This window comes from Pleurodeles waltl, chromosome 7 (genome assembly GCF_031143425.1).
Source record: "Pleurodeles waltl isolate 20211129_DDA chromosome 7, aPleWal1.hap1.20221129, whole genome shotgun sequence".
In the NCBI taxonomy this organism is placed as follows: domain Eukaryota; kingdom Metazoa; phylum Chordata; class Amphibia; order Caudata; family Salamandridae; genus Pleurodeles; species Pleurodeles waltl.
The window spans coordinates 862,730,488-862,750,909 of NC_090446.1; the positions used below are offsets into that span (position 1 = coordinate 862,730,488).

The following is a 20,422-nucleotide window of genomic DNA, read 5'->3' on the forward strand; positions in this document are numbered from 1 at the left end:
AGCACCCTTTCCCCGTCGTTGTTCCCGCAATGCATTTACATCCCACAACATCCTTGTGTCATGTCCACACTTATTGTCAGGCTAGTCTGACTCGCATTTCGAGTAAATAAAAAAAAAAAAAAAGTTTGTTGTAGTTAAAATAAAAAAGTAAAAACGATTACTTTCTGTAAACAATTCATCTGTGAGATAAAGAATGTAATGTGCGAGAAATCAATGTATTTTTGAGATGTATAATAATCCCTCGTGCACTACAATGCAAGCACTCCATATGAGGTGTAATGATAAATCAAACAGCTAACAGTATGAGCTGACAGAGACATACTCCTCAGAGTGGAACCAAAATCCTCTAACACATATGTTTAAAACCTGGTAACAATAAGTGTTGAAGGCAGCTGTGCTGTCATGCAGACCTAAAACAAGTATTGGCAAAGCCAATAGGCCTGGTACTGGGTGCTAGAATTTTGAGATTGCCAATGCTTTTTTGTAATGTCTTGTAAACTATTACAAAATCATAAACAAAACACAAAAGATAACAGCTTAAAAAAAAAAAAAACACACACACTGGGTCACCAGGCCGCTGCAGTGGAAGATATTACTATTCCTGTGGGTGATAACACTTTACTTTGGCAGAATGCTATCATCTACATCGATAGGAGTCAATAGCTGAAGTGGGCTGACCCAATGTCCCATGCAGGATGGTGTGGTGGGCGGAAGCAAATTGTGAATGATACTACTGAAGACCAATGAATGAAGTGGGATCACTGAAGCCCCCTTTAAGTGATATATTGCATGTAAAGTTGTAAAATCAAAGGCCCATATTTATACTTTTTTTGCGCCGCAAGCGGTGCAAACTTACAAAATATAATTGGATTTTGTAAGTTTACGCCACTCTTGCGTGAAAAAACGAAGCAAATACGGCGCAAAAAAAGTCTAAGTATGGGCAAGATGTCTTTGCTGGCATCAGACCTAATAGAGAAGATCCAGCGTCAAAGGAGGCAGATATACTAAATTGAAGATAGTTAGTTACCGACAAGAATAGTTCATTTATACAGTGAAGTTTAGAGGGATTTCATAGACAATGACAGCAAAGCTTGAGTTGTCATACTGACCCGTCAATAACTTTATGTTGTGCATAACCCCTTTTCGAGTTTTACGAGTATGAATATTTCTTATTTGTGTGTAGTCTTTTGGAGTTCTTGACTACTAGCTTGCATGTAGTTCGTAGAGTTTGCCACTTTTCCCTCAATAACACACTTCAGTACTTTTATCCCGTGAGTGTTAAATGCCACTGGTAATTGGAAAGTATTTTATTTGCATACATTGCTTATCTCATTTTCAAGGCACCCTATTACAGGGAGGGCACGCTTCTCCTGTTTGAATCGTGCACACCTTTAAATAAGTATGCCCTATGCAAACAGGGAAAGTGGGCCCTATTATGAAGAATGTGCTGCTGTCGCTCCGAATATATATATATATATATATATATATATATATATATATATATATATATATATATATATATATATATGAAGAAGTGTCTGAGGTCGAATTACAGTAACTTTGAACTGGGGAAAAACAGGGATAATCGTTTGCACCTTTTTTGCGGCGTTTGTAATAGAAATTAACCACTCGCTACACGTTGGCAAACGTGACACAACATGATGGTTTCAGTCTAAATTGGTTATATTTACATTATTATTAAAAGGCGAAAATATATCTTCTTTGCTATTCAATTATGCCCCTTTTGGCTAAGTTTCAAGCAAAATCAGTTTACTGTTTGTTTTAATCACAAAAGCAGCAAGACAGGGGATATTTCTCTAAATCGTTTTAACTAATTTACAGTGTTTTGTAAGTAAACATGTATGCTTCATTCAGTGTTGCACATGCAGTCTCTTAGCTCCATCCCCTTCCCTCCCTGCGCATGCTGCTCTCTGCGTGTGGCAGGGAGGATCGGCTTCAGGATCGCGCAAGGAGGCAGGTTTGTGAGACTTCTGTGGAGCACCGCAGATATCCAAAGTATGCAGCAGGCTGCAGGCTCAAGAGAGGCAGAGTAACCGGTTGATTATGACTGTACACTACCTCCAATTTAGCATGTTTTGGGGCCTGCTTAAACTAGGGGAAATGGGTGAAAACAAGGAAGGAAACTATTCCCCACTTCCCTGCCTCTGTGACGTCACAGCTGTTGTTGCTTCCTGTGATGTTACAGCAATGCATGACTACAATGTTCTTGCGTCCATTACTGATCGTTAATGGCATTACTCCTAGTCCTACTCCCTCGCTTACCTTTGTAACCAATGAGGCCCCTTTGCCTAACCTAGACCCCTCCCGTCTCTTTTTTAAAAGTCCCCCCGCCCCAGTCCACTCCCGTACAGAAACATGCCAAAGGCAACTTAGTTGTCCTGCACCAGGAGGGTGGGAGGGAACTGTAAGGAAGGTGAGGGAGTAGGACTAGGAGTAATGCCATGGAGTAAGTCCATGGACACATTACCTACCGTCCCTCCCCCGCCTTCCTTAGTAACCAATGAAACATAGCAAGAAATCAGGAGACAGACAACTGAGTTGCAATGCATAAAAAAGACATTTAATTACAACCAGTCAAGACACATAAAGACCCCTGTTCCATCATAGAGGAAAATACTCTGTGACCCAAAACAGATTCCAAATTCCCCAATTCAGCAATACGGAAGTCTCGAACAAAAGTGGAGGGAGACACCCACGTAGCGGCCCTACAAATCTCTATCAAAGAAGCGCCCTGCAACTCAGCCACGGCAGCAGCCATACCCCGAGTGGAACGACCCTGAATCCCAGGAGAAGGCACCACCCCTTTTAAATCATAGGCCAACTGTAACATAGACCGGATCCAGTGACTCAAGGAAGCAGTAGGTGGCTTCTCCCCTTTCCAAGCAGGACCAAAATTAACCAACAAAGAATCCCCTCTTTGAAATTCAGCAACCACCTTCAAGTAACACAACAAGGCCCGCCGCACATCCAAAGCATGGGTCTGAAAAAAAGGCAGGGAAGGTCACTTCCTGCGGCCATGAAAAGCCAAATTCACCTTTGGCACAAAAGAGGGAACCGGAACCAGAACAACCCGATCCGCAAACATTTTGCAAAAAGGAAAAGAGCAGGATAACGCACCCAACTCCCCCAAATGCCTGGCCTAAGTAATAGCCACAAAAAATAAGTCTTTAAAGTCAAATGCTTCAAATCAATGTCCCCCAAAGGCTTGAAAGGGGGGTCCAGCAAGACATCCATCTCCAACTGGAGATTCCAGCCAGGAAAAGAATGTACAGGCCTCGGAAACAAGTTCACCATGCCCTGAAAAAATGTGGGCATCAAATGACCATCATCCTCCAAATTCCGCCAAGGGCCTGTGAAGGCTTGAATCAGCACCCACTGCACACAGAACGTAGCCACAGACAACCTCATACGTGCCCCATACTGCAAAAACTGCATGATCACAAACAGAGAGGCCACCGTAGGGTCAATCTGCTGTCACAAACACCAAGAGGAAAAAACCTTCCACTGACGACCATAAGAATTCAACATGGCCTTACGCCTAGCAGCCTGCAAGGTCACAGCTAAAGGACCAGGAACCTCCAGCCCTGTCAAACCCTGCCGTTCAACCTCCAAGCCATCAAGTGCAGCCTCCTCAAGGATACCCGGGAGAGGCAAGGAAACACCTGAGGAGAAGGATGGAGGAGAAAACCCACTCCGCCCCAGAGGCCAACCGCTGAAGCAGAGGAAACCAATTCACATGAGGCCAATGGGGAGAGATCAAAATCACCTGAGCCCCCACCTTCCAGACCCTGACAAGAGAGGAGCGGATCAACTGAAAAGGGAGAAAGGCACAAAGAAGACCCTGTGGCAACTGACAAGTCAGACCATCCAACGCCCACGCCTGAGGACACCGAAACTGGGAGCAGAATCTCCTCACCTTCGCATGCCCTGGGGAGGCAAACAAGTCCACACCCGGACGACTCCACCTCCGCACCAGACAACGGAACAGAGACAACTGAAGGGAGAAATCCCGGGAGGAAGGAATGATCCTGCTCAACCGATCCACCAGAACATAGTCCGACCCCTGAATGTATGCGGCCCGAAGAGACAGAACAGAATGCTAAGCCCATAAGAAAATGTCCCGAGCAACCAGATTCAGCGATCAGGACCTGGTTCCCCCCTGTCTGTTGATGTAAAACTTGGCAACCAAGTTGTCTGTCTGGACCATCACTGCTGCCCCCGCATGATCACTTGAAAATGCACCAGAGCCAGCCGAACAGCTGTCAACTCCCTCCAATTTCGATGACTTGTCTGACTCTCGGAGAGTGCAAAAACCCTGAACCTGTTCCGACCCCAGCCAAGCCCCCCACCCTGAGAGGCTGGCATCAGTCGTCAACACCACAGGTACCGGAGGAGACAAAAGTACCCCTATCTGGAGATGAGCCGGCACCAGCCACCAACCGAACTCCCTGCAAATGGAATCCGAAACAGGAATGCGTGCCAGAAGATTGCAAGGATCCGGAGACCAATGGGAGGGCAACCAGTTGACCAGACAAAGGAGTTTAAACCTGGCCCAAGGAACCAGGAATATCACCGAAGCCAAGTGACCCTGGAGCCGCAACCAGTGAAGCGCTCTGGGAGCCACCCGAGACAGCACAGCGTTCATTTGTTCCTGAAGGCCCAGCAACGTCCTCTCTGATACAGTCACCAGCCCCCGCAGAATTAGAAATCAAGCCCAGATAAACACCAGGACCTGGGAAGGTACCAAATCTGATTTCCCCCAATTGATCAAGAAACCGTGACCCTGGAGGACCTGTAAGACACGTGCCACATGAATCCTCATGAGATTGGCGTTGGGAGTCTGTATCAAAAGATCGTCCAGGTAAGGATGAACAAACATCCCTTCTGCATGCAGAAGAGCCATTAGAGGAGCCAGCACTTTTTTGAACACCCTGGGAGAGGACTTTAGGCCAGAGGGAAGAACACAGAACTGGAAATGGTCTGGACCGATTGCAAAATGCAGAAACCTCAGAGAGGATTCTGCGACAAGCATGTGGAGGTAAGCATCCTGAAGATCCAGAGATCCCCAAAAATCCCCTAGAGCATTCAGAGGAAAAATTGCCTGAATGGTCAGCCTCCTGAAGTGCACAGTCTTGATCCAGGAATTCACCCATTTGAGATTCAAGACAGGATGAAAACCCCCATTTATTTTCGGAACAAGGAACAGAAAAGAATGAGCCCCCTGCCCCGTTTCTTCCACCGACACTCTGGAAATGGCTCCTTTCAACAGCAAATCCCAGACTCCCTTGACCAAGGCCTCCCTTCTGCCTCCTTCCACAGACAAAGGTGTTGGATGAACCCCAGAATCTGGAGGAACAAGATCTCACTCTATGGAGTATCCATTCTCTACAACGTTCAGGACCCAACGATCGGTGACATCCCTTTGCCAGGCGGACAGGAAATGCTGCAGTCTTCCACCAACCGGTCAATCTCCATGACATTGACTGTCAGGATCCCTTCTTGGGAGCGCCTTTCTCAGAGGTAACAGACCTCTTAGGAGGAAATCAAGGCTGAAACCTACGATTCCTGGAAGAAGAGGACCGAGGAACAAACTTAGGAGAGGACCTAGAATGTGTGTTGCACCCCTTGCCAGATGCGGAACCCCCCTTATAATGCAAGGCTTGCTTCCAGGCCTTAAAGGCCTTAGAAATCATGGCTGGCAACTGATCACCAAACAAAGCCTGGCCCTCAAAAGGAAGTCTCAGAAGAGCCGCCTTCTCCCCAAGATCCACCTTCCATTGCCGCAACCACAGAGATCTCCGGGCTCCAATCACAGCCCCAGAAGCCATAGCCGAGGAGCTGATAACATCAGAAGAAATATCCGCCAACAAACAGGCCTGTTGTTACATAACCAACAGTAATTCAGAACATTCTGATCCATCCTGCACAGCCACAGCAAGTCTGTCAAAGTCCGGAACCAAGGACTGCGCAGAATAAGCAGGAAATATACCGGCCAGAAGAGCCAAATTCCCTGCAGAAAAAGCCTGTTTCATACCAGAGTCAACCTTCCGGTCAGTGACATCAGAAAGAGTACAGTCTTCAGGATTGACAGCAGTTATATCAATCAAAATAGCCAGCATGGAATCCAAATGCACAGAGGGAAGTAGAGCATCCTCCCCTTCCAGCAAATACAACTTCTTGAGAAAACGTGTAACCTGGACTTTGTCAACCTCCTTCCACTTACGGAAAACCATGGGGCATATTTATACTCCGTTTGCGCCGAATTAGCGTCGTTTTTTTCGACGCAAATTCGGCGCAAAACTAACGCCATATTTATACTTTGGCGTTAGACGCGTCTAGCGCCAAAGTATTGGCAAATAGCGTCATTTTTTTGCGTGAACGCCTTCCTTGCGTTAATGAGATGCAAGGAAGGCGTTCCCGTCTAAAAAAATGACGGCGACGCAAATGCGTCGTATTTATACTCCCGGGCAAAAATCACGCCCGGGAGTTGGCGGGTCAAAAAACCCCGCATTTGCGCCACTATTTAACGCCTGGGTCAGGGTAGGCGTTAAGGGGCCTGTGGGCTCAAAATGAGCCCACAGGTGCCCTCCCCTGCCCCCAGGGACCACCCCTGCCCACCCCAGGAGGACACCCAAGGATGGAGGGACCCACCCCAGGGACATTCAGGTAAGTTCAGGTAAGTATAATTTTTATTTTTTTTTAATTTTTTTGGGGTGGCATAGGGGGGCCTTATTTGTGCCCCCCTACATGCCACTATGCCCAATGACCATGCCCAGGGGACACAAGTCCCCTGGGCATGGCCATTGGGCAAGGGGGCATGACTCCTGTCTTTACTAAGACAGGAGTCATGAAATGGCGTCTGGGCGTCTTAAAAAAATGGCGCAAATCGGGTTTAGGCGATTTTTTTGCCTCAACCTGACTTGCCCCATTTTAAGACGCCCTAACGTCATTTTTGCCCAACGCCGGCGCTGCCTGGTCTACGTGGTTTTTTTCCACGCACACCAGGCAGCGCCGGTCTGCTTGCGCCGGCTAACGCCATTCAATAAATACGGCGCCCGCATGGCGCTTCAGAATGGCGTTAGCCGGCGCAAAAATTTTTGACGCTAAACTGCGTTAGCGCAGTTTAGCGTCAAAAAGTATAAATACGGGCCTATGTCTTTCACCGGCCCTTAGAAAGGCATCGCAAAACGGGAAGGGGTAACATATTGAGGAAATAAGGGAGATTCCTCCTGTGTAGGCTGAAACAAAGGAAATCCTAGATTGTCCCACACATGAGCCAAAACGTTCCACGTTCCACATCTCCTCACAAGACACATATTTACCCCCAGAAGAGGTAGAAGGAACATCACACTCTGAGGAAGAAGAGCCAGCAGCCTCCACAGAGGCATGAGCAGCAGAGAGACGACTGGACCGGACAGCACCAGCCTGGAGAGCTCTTGAGACAGCCACCTCAATCATATCTCGTACCTCCTCCCGAGACATAAGAGGAACAGTTACATCTATAGCACCCCTGTCCACACATGCTGACTGTAATGGAATAGGAACCCCCCCCCCTTCCTCAGAGGACGAAGATGAGGAGAGAACACGTCTCCGCTTAACACCCTTCTGCCCAGACATCATGGAACAAAAGAAATGCTCAAATCCACCAGCAAACGACTTAAAAAAAGAGAGAAAACACCACCCACACACACCAATTAGTTTGCATCAGAATGAGGCCCCCAATCAGGAAAACCCCCAAAAGATACAAAAAACGCGGGCCCAAAAGCTCGCCTTACCGCGTAGATGGTGAAATCCATGCAGCCGGGCACCTGTTCTGCTACGCAAGACAGCGACCCGGAAGCACAGCCCCAGCCGTAACAGAGCTAACCAACCACGTCAGACGATGCGGAAGCAACACCAACAGAGGCAGCCATGCATACCTCGCATCGCAGCAGCCCAGCCAGGAACTCACCTCCAGAAGCCCTGCAACCACCAGCGAGGAAGAACGAAGCCCCCCCCAGGCCACGACAAGGAGGAGAGAAAGTTAAGTCTAGGGATAGAAAAAAAATAAACAGGGGTGGACTGGGGCAGGGGGACTTTTTAAAAAGAGAGGGGAGGGGTCTAGGTGAGGCAAAGGGGCCTCATTGGTTACTAAGGAAGGTGAGGGAGGGACAGGAGGTAATGATATTAGCTCTCTATGGGAGCCATGTACAACATTTTTGTGGTGTAACTCACAAGTCCAAACTTTTATCTGCAATAGTAACAAAATGAGAAAGCAGAAGTCCCCTGGACACAGGTGGGCCAACGAATTAAGAACATTTGTCCCCTAAGGAGGACTCGGGAAAAGCATTACCTTCAAGTAAAAACACCAGTGCAACGAAAAAGGCACATAATAAATCAACATAAAGTGAATTCTAATTTACATTTAAAATTGGGTCATTTTTTGTTTAATCTCAAGGTAGTAAAAATAACAATGGTATAACCTATTTACATACATTGAAAAGGACAATGCAGTTAATTAAGGTTCAATCATGATTTGCCTTTGGAAAACTGAAACTGCACCCTGGCAAAAATATTATATAGTACACTATCCAAACTGAAATAAACTGCCAGTGCAATAAAAAGCATAGTGACTGAAGTGTAACCATGCAAAGCCACAAATATATGACAATGAGGTTTATCCAATCACATAAAGGTCTAGTGGGCCAAAGTAAGAACAAATCAGGCTTTCGGTGGCTGGACTGTTTCCATATCTGTGTTAGGACTTAGAAGCCACTAACAGAAACAGAGCAGCACAAACTAATAGAACTCATCTCCTCTGAATAGGAGCACAACCAGCCCCAGAACATTTTCGGCCTATGATTAGGGGCAACTTGCATCCTGTGGCACAGTGAGCACAGGGAGCACAGTAATGGGGGAAAGTGAATTATGAAAGTGAAAAACATTATATTATTAACCTGTAGGAAAGATTTGTAAGCCTTAAATAAACACTTCATTTAAACGTGGATTTTGCATTTGCGTCTTGCAAGACATGTACTTGGTTGAGCCACTAACAAGGACAAACTCCTATTTCTTTCCTTTTTCCTTGTTATTTCCTCTTTGTTAGTTTTGACCTGTGTCATGGTTCTAAGCATAACATTTCATGATGTAAATAGTAGCAAATAATTGAATAGAGAAAATTAGAGTGTGTTGTGTCATGATCATGTAACCTATGAGAAGAATTTTCACAATGTTAGATTCATCTTCGACCTGTTTCTTTATGAATAGGCTATGTTAGAAAGAGATGTGAGAATGGAAATTAAATAATTTGAATTATCTATCATGTTCACCTAACTATTCTTTCCCTTATAGACATTGAATGATGGGAAGAAACTCGAGTGTTTCTTTGCTGTTTAGATAGTAGTTAACTGCATCGTGTAGTTAGAATATTATTTGTTAAAACTTGCCATTTTAACTGAAGCTTTCCTGTTCACATGGAGACTTCAAGCACTGATTGGCTACTGCTGAAGCTTATCTACTCAAGTTGTATAATTTGTTGCAGTGTATAGTATTATAAAAGTGTGTTCCCTGACTAAAATAGGGATTAAGAGAGACTAGACTTAAGAAGGATAGACTCCCCACACTTGCTAGACTCTTTACTCAGCTTCTGTAAGAGAGCACTCTGACTGACACATTTTGTCCTATTCTTTATGCTGATGTCTTGGATTCCTTCTGAGACTAACTTTATCTTGCCTGAACTTATTGCCAAGAGATTCTACTGAAATATTTCAGTGAGATTGCTTGACTAGAAATTATATGCGTTCACATCTGAGAGTAGAAATCCGTAAGGGTTCTGCTGAATTATTTTTTCCTGAAACTAGATTAGATTAGGGACTAGATCTTTTGGGACTAGATCTTTATAGGACACACTATATGCTCTGTTCTGTAATTTACATTCATCTTAAGTGATTTGCCAATAAAGACATTAATGAGTCCCTAGGGGACCAGAACCACTGACCAAGGACTGCTGAGGTACTCAATCACCCCTAGCTCCAGCATCTTAGAGGCTTCCTCTTTGATGCTGTTCCTCACTCTATCAGTTACCCTGTAAGACTTGTGTTTAACATGTAGGCTGTCCCCAGTGGTAATGTCATGAATACACCATTGAGTGACTTCCAGGGTGAGCAAGAACATAGAGGCGAACTGTCCCAGCAACTGGTGACAGCCCCTATGCTGCTCTAGGGTCAGTGTAGGGGAGAGGTTCACACCCTCCACTGACACATCTGGCTCCTTGGAAGACAGGATGTTGGGGAGAGGGTCACTCTCCTCTTCCACCGCATCATCCATGACTAAGAGCATAGTCAACTCAGACTTCTCGAAGTGCGGCTTGAGGTGGTTCACGTTCAGGGCCCTCAAAGAGTTCCTAGGAGTCTGCATGTCCACCAGGAAAGTGACATTGCTGGGCTCCTTCACCTCAAAAGGCCCAGACTCACGGTCTTGGAGAGCACAGAGCTCCACTGGGGCCATCACCCACGCTTTCTGGCCAGGCTGAAACGTAACCAGGATGGTATTCTGGTGGTACCATCATTTCATATCCTCCTGGCTAGCTTCCCGATTCTCCAGGGTGAGTTTCCGGAAGCAAGCTCTGTGGTTCCTGAAGGCCAGCATGTAACTGAATACATCCTGGCGTGGCTTCTTAGGAGCCTGCTCCCAGCCCTCCTTTACAAAAATGAGAGGCCCTCTCACAGGGTGCCCATACAGAAGTTCAAAAGGGCTGAAGCTAGCTTCGTTCTGTGGTATCTCCCAGTAGGCAAACAACAGACATGGTAACAGGACATCCCACTTATTCCTCATGGATTCTGAGAAACCCACAATCATGTCCTTCAGGGTATAGTTGAACCTTTCAACTAATTAATTTCTTTGGGGGTGGTAAGGTGTGGTGAATTTGTAGGTAACACCACACACCTTCCACACTGCTTTCATGTACAACAACATGAAATTGGTACCCCAGTCAGATATCACCTCCTTGGGGAAACCCTCTTGGGTAAAGCTCCCCAAATGTGTCCTGGCCACAGTGAGCAAGTCACTGTTCTCAGAGGAATAGCTTATGGATACTGGGTGACCAGGATAAACATGTTGCCCATGGCAGTCTTGGGATCCAGAGGCCCTACAGTGTCAATGCCCACCAGCTCTAAAGGGATACTCACGACAGGGAACGGTTGAAGAGAAGCCTTGTGCCTCTTTCCAGATTTGCCACTCTCCTGGCAGGTTTGACAGGTCCTGCAGAATGCATCTGAGGCCTTCCTCATTAGAGGTCAAAGGTCTTGTCCTGCCCCACATGACCGGCCAGTGGCACATCATGAGCCAGACCCAGTAGGAAAGCTCTGAAACACTGGGGTATCACCAGCACAAAGGCTGCCCTAGGCTCAGCAACCTTAGGCCTGCTATACAGGCCTGCTATACAGGAGATCATTCTCCCAGTAGATCAGGTGAGATCAAGAGGAGTCACCAGCTGCTTGGGCCTCAGCCTGTTTTTGAAGGCCCTCAAGAGTGGCGCAGAACTCCTCCCTGGTGGAGTCACTTTCCCACTGCTAATGGGTCAGCTGAGGCAGGTCCCCCAGTTCGGCCACTTCTTCCGTTTTAGGTTCCAAGGCATCCCCCCTCAGGTTCAACCTCTTCCTGGACCATGGGAATCTCAGGAGTGGGTTTCTCGTGCCCCTTGCCCCTCCTCCTCCTAGCAGGCACATGGGCCACTGTTTCAGGCTCCAGGTCCTTCTGATCACCCTCTCTGGTGGCCATTGACTGTGTGGTCACGTACGTCCAATCTGGCAATCCTAACATCTCCAAGTGTGACTTGAGTTCCACCTCCTTCCAGGCACTAAGCTCCAGATTGTTCCCTAGTAGACAGTCAACAGGCATGGATGGACTCACAGCTACCCTCAAGGAACCTGAGACTCTCGTCCCGTTCAAAGGGACCCTGAGCTACCAAACAGTGGAGCTCACTGTTGTCTACTGCTACAACCTGGTGGAAGACATCAGGGATTAAATGCTCCTGAGACACCAGATGACAGTGGACAGTTGCCATAATGGGTCTATGTCTCTCAGAGCCTCCACCCACCTCCCATTGATGGTCACCCACTGCCTGTCCTTTTTACTGTTGTTAGGTATGAGTGTTCTCAGGACACCTCACTCTCACCCAGGAAGACTAAAGTTAACTCAGCTGGCTCCCTACCACTAACTGGGGCCAACTCCTCCCCAAGCGCTACACTCCCCCTAGTGTCTGCCCACTGGTGTGGGGCTGTGTCCGCTTGGGACACTTCAGACTCCCTGTTATATGCCCTTCCTGGCCACAGGTGAAACACTTCAGGAGTCCCTTCTCTGCAGGCTTTTCTGAAGGGAACCAAACTTTCTTTTTAACAGGGGGGTGGGAATCCTTACCCTGGGAACTGGTGTGGTGCCCTTTCGAGAACTCCTTACTTTTATCCTTGTCCTCTCCCCTCTTTCTTGTGTTGGGGACTCTGCCCACCCTTGGCTGAGTCTCCGACATACTTCTTTTGGACCCTGGTGCTGAGTCAGCAGTCTGTCACCTTAGCAAGCTTCCTGTGGTCATTAAGCTTGCTGTCAATCAAGAGCTGGGGCAGTTCTGGTAAACAACGAATAGACAAGTGCTCCCATGAAATCAAATTGTACAGCCCCTGATAATCTGTTACCTCGCTGCCCTTCACCCAACCATCCAGTGATCTGCAGAAAGAAGCAACATACTCCACCCACTTTTGAGACCCAAGTTTAGTACTCTCCCTAAGCTTTACCCTATAACTCTCTGAGTGAGACCACGCCTGCTGGTCAGGGCATCCTTCATGTCAGGGCACCTCATCAGATCCTCTACTTCTAAGGCCAAGAAGGTGTCCCTTCCCTCCATTGAGGAATACTTTCACAGGCCTGCCCCCAATCTTTGTCAGGGACCCTGTGCATCCTATCCTCAGTGCCACCTCCTAACCACTGAACCACTGCTCTATGTCATCCCCACAGCAAAATCCTTCACAATATCCTTGGGTATATGTACCTTCCCCACAGACCGCACTGGAGAACTGCTGCCACCATCTGAGCTGGACCTGCTTTTTAGATCCAGCTCCTTCAAGCTCAGCTCTTGAGCTAAAACATTTTCTTCTCCTCCATGGTGATTGTCTATGCCTCTCTTTTGAACCTGGCTAGTTCCAACTGAAGCTCCATCTCACCCTACCTCCTGCCTGTCCTCCAGTTCCTCTGTGGTCAGACCTCTTGAGGAAACACTGCTGCTTGCCATAGAAGGTGCCTTACCCCCCAGGCAAATCCTGATTCTCCACAAAATCATCCTGCAGGTTTTGCTCCTCTCCCTCCACAATAGCATTCCCCTCCCCTGTGAGCTCATCAGCCTCCTTTGCTGCCAACCAGACACTCAGCGCTTTTGGCAGCCCCTCTTTTTAGTGAGGCCTTTAATAGGACAGAACATTTTGAGCTGAGGCACTGAATATCTCCAACCTCTCCTGTTCAAGCACCAACTGTGCAGCTCCCACTAATGGCTCACCAGACTGAGACATGATTGTGAATCAACCTCAAAATTTGCAAAAAGAGAAAAATTATACCAGTACGTTTGGGGTGTAATGGTCTGTGATATGGAAATAGTGTACACCAATCACTGTATGTAAAGTACAAATACAAGTCCAAACCTCACCACTAATCACTAATGTTAGAAATGGCATCTCCAGTTGCAGTGGTTCTCACCCTCTCTAAGTAGGGACCCTCACTCTAGTGAGGGTAAGGGAGTCACAGAGCTAAGATAACACCTGCTCACCCCCTTGGTGGCTTGGCACGAGCAGTCAGGCTTATCTCGGAGGCAATGTGTAAAGTATTTGCACACAAACACATACACAGTAATACAGTGAAAACACTACAAAAGGATTCCACACCAGTTTAGGCAAATAGCCCATATTTATCTGAGTAAAACAAGACCAAAACCACAAAAGTCCAACACACACGAGTAAAGATATCACTTTTGAAAAATGGAAATAAGTCCTAATCCATAAGAATCAATGACTGTATTTTTTTAGCACAAAGTACCTGGGATGGGTCAAAAACAAAGACGATGTGGGCCGCAGGAGAGGAGAGGCATTGAAAAGCAAAGCAATGGTTGGTTTCTTACTGCTCAGGGGAAGTGATGCGTCAATTCTTGCCTTGCAGGAGAGGCGATGCACTGGTTCCTTACTGACAGGGGAGATGATGCATCGATTCTTTCACAGCAGGAAAGGTGATGCCTTGATTTTGAGACATGCAGTCTTAGTTCCTTACTGCGGGGTTCTTGAGAAATTGACACCCTGGGGACAATGGGTGGAAAATCCAGACATGCTGTTTTGATGGAACTACAGTGAAACTGGTGCTGTGTTAATTCTGCAGCCGCAAGACAGGCGCTGTGTAAATTCTTCAGCCGCAGCACAGGTGCTGTGACGATTTTTCTGTCGCAACGCATCAGTGTGTGGATTTTCTTCTTCAGGTTGCCAGCTTACACTTCCTAGGGCCTAGAGACTGGAGTTGGCACCACATGGCAAGTCAGGACTCTCAGCAGAAGACTTTGATGTCCCTGAGACTTCGAACAGGAGGCAAGCTCAGTCCAAGCCCTTAGAGAACCTTTGGAAGCAAGATATAGAAAGGAAAGTCCAGACCTTTCACTCCCAGGACAGAAGCAGTAAGAGCGGGCCAGCACAACAAAGCAACCGGCAGTGTGACAGTCCCTCCCACGGCATCTAGCTCTTCTTCCTGGTAGAAAATCCTTAGTCCAGAAGGATTCTAAAGTTGTGGTTTCAGAGGTCTAGTAGTTATACTCATTTCTGCCTTTGAATTAGGCAAACTTCAAAGGAAAGTCTTTGTAGTGCACAGGACCCTGTGTTTCCATCCCTGGCCCCAGACAAACTCAATGCGGTTGGAGACTGCTTTGAGTAAGGACAGGCACAGCTCAATTCAGGTGTAAGTGTCAGCTCCTCCCACCACTTTAGCCCAGGAAGACCAGTGTCAGCTCCTCCCACCACTTTAGCCCAGGAAGACCCATCAGGATATGCAGGGCACACATTAACTGCCTTTGTGTGACTTTCTAGAGTGAATTCACAAACAGCCCAACTGTCATCCTGACCCAGATGTGTATGTCACAGACAGGCAGAGGCACAGAATGGTTAAGCAAGAGAATGCCCATTTTCTAAAAGTGACACTTTCAAACTTACAGTTTTAAAACCAACTTCACCAAAATATGTATTTTTATATTTTGAGTTCAGAGGCCCCAAACTCCTCATCTCTACCTGCTCCCAATGGGAAATTACACTTGAAAGATATTTCAAGGCAATCCCCACTTTAAGCTATGAAAGAGATAAGCCTTGCAATAGTGAAAAACAAATTTAGTAGCATTTCACTATCAAGATATGGAAAACATACCATGCCCTACCTTTTAAATGCACTGAACCCTGCCCATTGGGTTGCCTTGAGCCTACCTTTGGGGTAACTTACATATAGCAAAAGGAAAGGTTTGGGCCTGGCAAGTGGGTTCACTTGCCAGGTCGAAATGGCAGTTTTAATACTGCACTCACAGACACTTCCACGACAGGCCTGAGATGTTTACAAGACTACTCATGTGGATGGCATAATCAGTGCAGCAGTCCCACTAGTAGCATTTGATTTACAGGCCCGGGGCACATCTGGTGCACTATATTTGGGACTTACTAGTACATCAAGTATGCCAATCATGGAGAAACCAATCACCAATGCAATTTAGACAGAGTACTTGCACTTTAGCACTGGTCAGCAGTGGTAAAGTGCTCAGAGTCCTAAAGACAGCAAAACCTTCAGCACAGGATCAAAAACAGGAGGTCAGAAGCCAAAAAGACAGGCGAAACCACGCCAAGAGCTGACAGGTCTAACAATAAATGTTAATTTCTTATAACACAAATAGTAAAAGTAGGGCATGGATATTACGAGCCTTTATGTTATTGTTAACCATGGACTAGGATTTTTTGTTGAAATAACTATTATCTACATATAATGAGGTATACGCAATAAATGTGTAACTGTGCATGTTTCCACTTTTGTCTTGGACCAAAAACCTTTCTCTTCTATGGACTCCAATAAAGTGTGTTTGCCCCATTCCCAATTCTACAAGTAGAACATAGAGCAAAATACATTTGCCTTTACTTTTTTGGCACCAGTGCAAAGTATTGTTAAATCAGCTCAGTGGCCTCCTTTGCCCCTCTACAACAAAACATGTGATACCAGGAAGTTTGCTTTATCCTGCAGTAACTACATTCCCTGATCTCTCTCTGATTACCTCTGGAGGATGCACTGCAACCACTGTGTCTGACACTTCCATCACTCCCGTCTTCCACTGCTCCCGGTCTGTCGTAGTTGTCAGTTTCTCAATTGTTTCATTTAACACCTCTATCCCTGAAACGCACAACAGAAAGAAGGCAGCCATGTTCATTTAGGAACCACCTAATTTGTGTATCATATAGAAGGCTGGATGCAAGTATGTACTGTTTATTACTGATGGATTCTAGTGGATCTATCTCTTGATGAATTAGTTATTTTCATACACAGATAGAAGCTAACGGGTTACTACTGCTCTGTCTTTCAATCAAGCCATTACACTTAACACCAACAATCCACACTTAAGATGACACTACTACCTGCACCTTTCTCACATCCCTGCAACTCAGAATCACAATCATTGACTTTATTGGCAAAGCACTTTGGACCTCAACAAGAAGTAGAAGACGCTATTGAAATGTAACAATAAAATACAATACAATGTTTTAGCAGATGATATTGTGTACATCTTGATCCCCTGATGATCCATGTCTGCTCTGCATGCTATATATGAAAGCTGAAGTAATGAATCCTGTTTTGAACAGCCGCTTCAATTTCTCCTTCGACTTTGCAAAGGTTCCATGCTCCTGAAAACAGGTAATCCCTCTACTAGAAAAACCTGAAGCTGGCCTGCAAGGTTGAAAATGTTAGGAACACTTGTCAATGTACAACTTTCTAATTATTTAGAAATGTTAGGTTTTCTACTTCCAACTCAGTCTAGACTCAGCATGGAGATGCCCTTTTAGAAGTGTCCGACTAAATTCAATTTGCTCTAGACCAGAGGTCCTCAACCTTTTCTGCTGTAAGAGCTATTTATATCTAATGAAAATCATCATGAGCCACTAATATTATTAGTGTTGTAATAGTGACCACTTCAGACAAGATTATATTAGTGGCCCTCATTTGCAAGATTATGAGCAGATTACCTGAGTTCTTCAGAAATGGTTGCCAGCAGTAATGTAGAAAAGACTTTGCCAATGTGGAATGCTTCTACATGGGTAATACATAACAGCCTTAGGTACAGTGCCCCTGGCTGATAGGTGGTAAATCAGAAATACGTTTCTCTGACTTTGCATGACTTATCACACAAATATCAGCTTAACATATATTTTGAAAATTCAACCATTTTTTCTAAACATCAGCCTACAGGTTCATGAAAACACACACATTTACATCTCCAATACACGTGTTTCAATTTTTTACACATATATTAATTCCACAAAGCAAAAGCTTCTTAATATGCAGGACTGCAAAAAGGAGTGCTACTTCTAGGTAGCTGGAGACCTACCCGTAGCTCACGAGATACTCTTTGGAGTTGCCTGCTCTATCAGTAATGCTGTTCTGATTTTGTTAAATTGCTTGGCGGTGTGTGACTTCAAAGGCTGTTAGATATAAGTGTTGGTGGTCTGGTTCAGGGTTGTACTAAATCTTTTCTAGAAGACCAACAACAATTTGTGTGGATGGAAGAAAACTGCTAAACCAGAGGGTGCAGCGGGGCTCTCTACAGCTATATCGCCCCTTTGGCAGCCCTTGTCTTGGTGTTCACCTTCAAGATCATCTCTTATGTAATAATGTGCAGATGAGCCTTGCAATCAATAAATATACGATCGCCATCCAAGAATACACCCCTACCTGTTGCTGTTGCTGTTCATCACAGCCTTGGAGTGGATGAGCGAGGACAATCTCAAATATGATTCAGGTAAGAGTGAAATTCTACTTTTCTGCTGCACCCAAGACAATTGGGTTGAAAATTGCTGACCTAACACGTTTCCTCCCCCACTGTGACCGGCTATGGTTGCTAAAAATATTTGACAATCAACTCTCCCTCCATCCCAAATATCTGCAGTGGCTGGCACTTGCTATGCCATACTTCAGAAGATAAAGAAATATATTCTGTTTCTTCCAATTGAGATGTGCTAAATAGTTTTACATGCCTTGATAACGGCTAAGCTTATTTATGGCAAGGTTCGTCATCTCTGTCTCCCAACCTACCTGATTAGAATGCTTCAGACTATTGAAAATGTAGCAGCTGACCTGGTTTTAAAAAAACCTAGATGGGCTTCTGTTTCTCAATATCTCAGGTGTCCATTCACCTAAGGATCCATTTCAAGCCACCTTTACTGCCCTATAGGGACTTTTACACTATGGACTATAAATATATGTCTAAAAGGATAGCCCATTATATACCCACCAGGTCACTACGATCCCCAGGGGCTTTTATGATGTTAACTCCCTGGTTTAGGCTATGTCTGAAATGTGGTCTATCCTTCTCTGTTTTAGCTACCAGAGTATGGTATAAATTCCCAGTCTACCTGAGTCACATCAGCAATGAAATGCATTTCAGTAAATATCTAAAATCATGATTTTTCACGTCTTGTTAAAATTCTAATTAGCTTTTTGTCAGACGAGGTCTTTTACAGTGCCCAGATGCTCCTTGGATGCTCCTTGGAGCAGCTGTGTTCTAGTTAAGTGTTTAAATTACTTAATTAATTAATTCCTTCAATCATTCATTCATATAATCAACACTATTTCCCTTCATTTCATGCTTCAGTAAACCTTGATATGTGGAGCGAGCCACCATTCGTGCAGCCATCAATTGTAATGCGAATGAGCTTTCATTAATGCTTTCTTCAACTGCTGTAGATCAACAGAGCTTCCATTCTTGTTGTGTTCAACTAATGTAGGTCAAATCCTCTTCTACTCTTGTAGTCAACGCTCATTGCAAACTAACCACACTTTCATTCATGCTGCTATTAATAATTACTATCTGAGTGAGCTTTTAGTCATCTAGCCACCAACTGTTATAGGTCAAGCAAGTTTCTATTTAAACTGTCATTCAAATGTCATGCAAGCGGTCCTGTCGAGAGGTCGGTCTAGGCGCAGAGCGAGCGCCCGCCTTTGATGCAAGTCTGACTATAAGGGGACGCTCCCTCTCCAGGACACCAGAGGCTAGTAGCCTCTAGTGATAGGGTCCCCCCAGGTATTCCCTTGGCAAGGTAGGCCCCCGCCCGTTCGGGTGACACTTATTATTATATTTCTTGATTACTATTAATTACTTTACGCATACTTAGCTTGTATAGCAGGGATCCTTCGCCCTGATGAATGCCCCGAGACCCTCCAGCTCCTCGTTGTGGGCAGAAACATGTTGGCTTTTTCCATTTAGATAGGATACCCAGTGAGTCATTGCTCTCACTTGGTGTCCCAGTCTTCTTTTTAATCACACCAAACAGAACCTCCTATTAAAATACACACAGGTATCTGTTTAGGTGTTTTTATTTCCTAGTCTAGCTGGATCCCCTTTGCCAGAACCAGAATTGATTTACGCACTCCCTCCTGTTCCTTTAACAGTGAGGTTGAGTCCGCCCAGGTGGCATTGCCCTACCTGGGTGGGGCTAGGTGGTCATATGATGAAGCATGACACCATTGAGTGTGTGAGACCGCCTAGTCCGTAAAGGAAATTCCCCCTTTATCCCACACACCAGAATCCACTGTTGTCCAACCTCTAGTTGAGGCTTACGAGGGGCATAGTGCTACAAATGTTACACTACTGACCTGCCCCCCCCTTACAAGAACCCGTATTCTCAATTGTGTTTTTGTATTCAAATGTTTAGGTCAAATGAGCATCTTTTGTAGTGCCATCAGTTGTCCGGAGCCAAGTCAGCAACTGAACCTGCGCTAACATGCAACATGATGCAGCACAGTGGATTTCATCCACCACTATCTACTAAACGAGATGCCAAAAACTGAGCATTCAGAGTTACGTGACGTTTAGATATCTACAGCAAATAACCAATCAAACCATCAAGGCATAATATATACATCAGCTACTGCCAATCTACCTTGAATAGCATGGCATACCATTGGTTCAGTTATAATCAATTCTAATGACCATTATCCTAGAAATGTGCTGATACCCAAGCCCAAAAATCTTTTTTACGAGTAATGGTTTTCTTAGGATGTGCCACAGAATGTGCAATGGTTGTATTGCAGTAATATCCTTCTAAGACTGCCATGTAAACGTACAGCAAATAATAGCGATTCTACATAACGAGAAAAAAAGCAT

General features: G+C 45.5%; 1 protein-coding gene across 1 annotated transcript in view; it reads right to left on the reverse strand.

The window, feature by feature from the left end:
- The window catches only part of APBB3 (amyloid beta precursor protein binding family B member 3), a 172,497-nt gene that overhangs the window by 56,285 nt on the left and 95,790 nt on the right, over positions 1-20,422 (reverse strand). Inside the window, exon 11 of the mRNA XM_069199384.1 lies at positions 16,322-16,437. Within this exon, the coding sequence (XP_069055485.1) occupies positions 16,322-16,437 (116 nt within the window). The remainder of the gene's footprint in view (positions 1-16,321; positions 16,438-20,422) is intronic.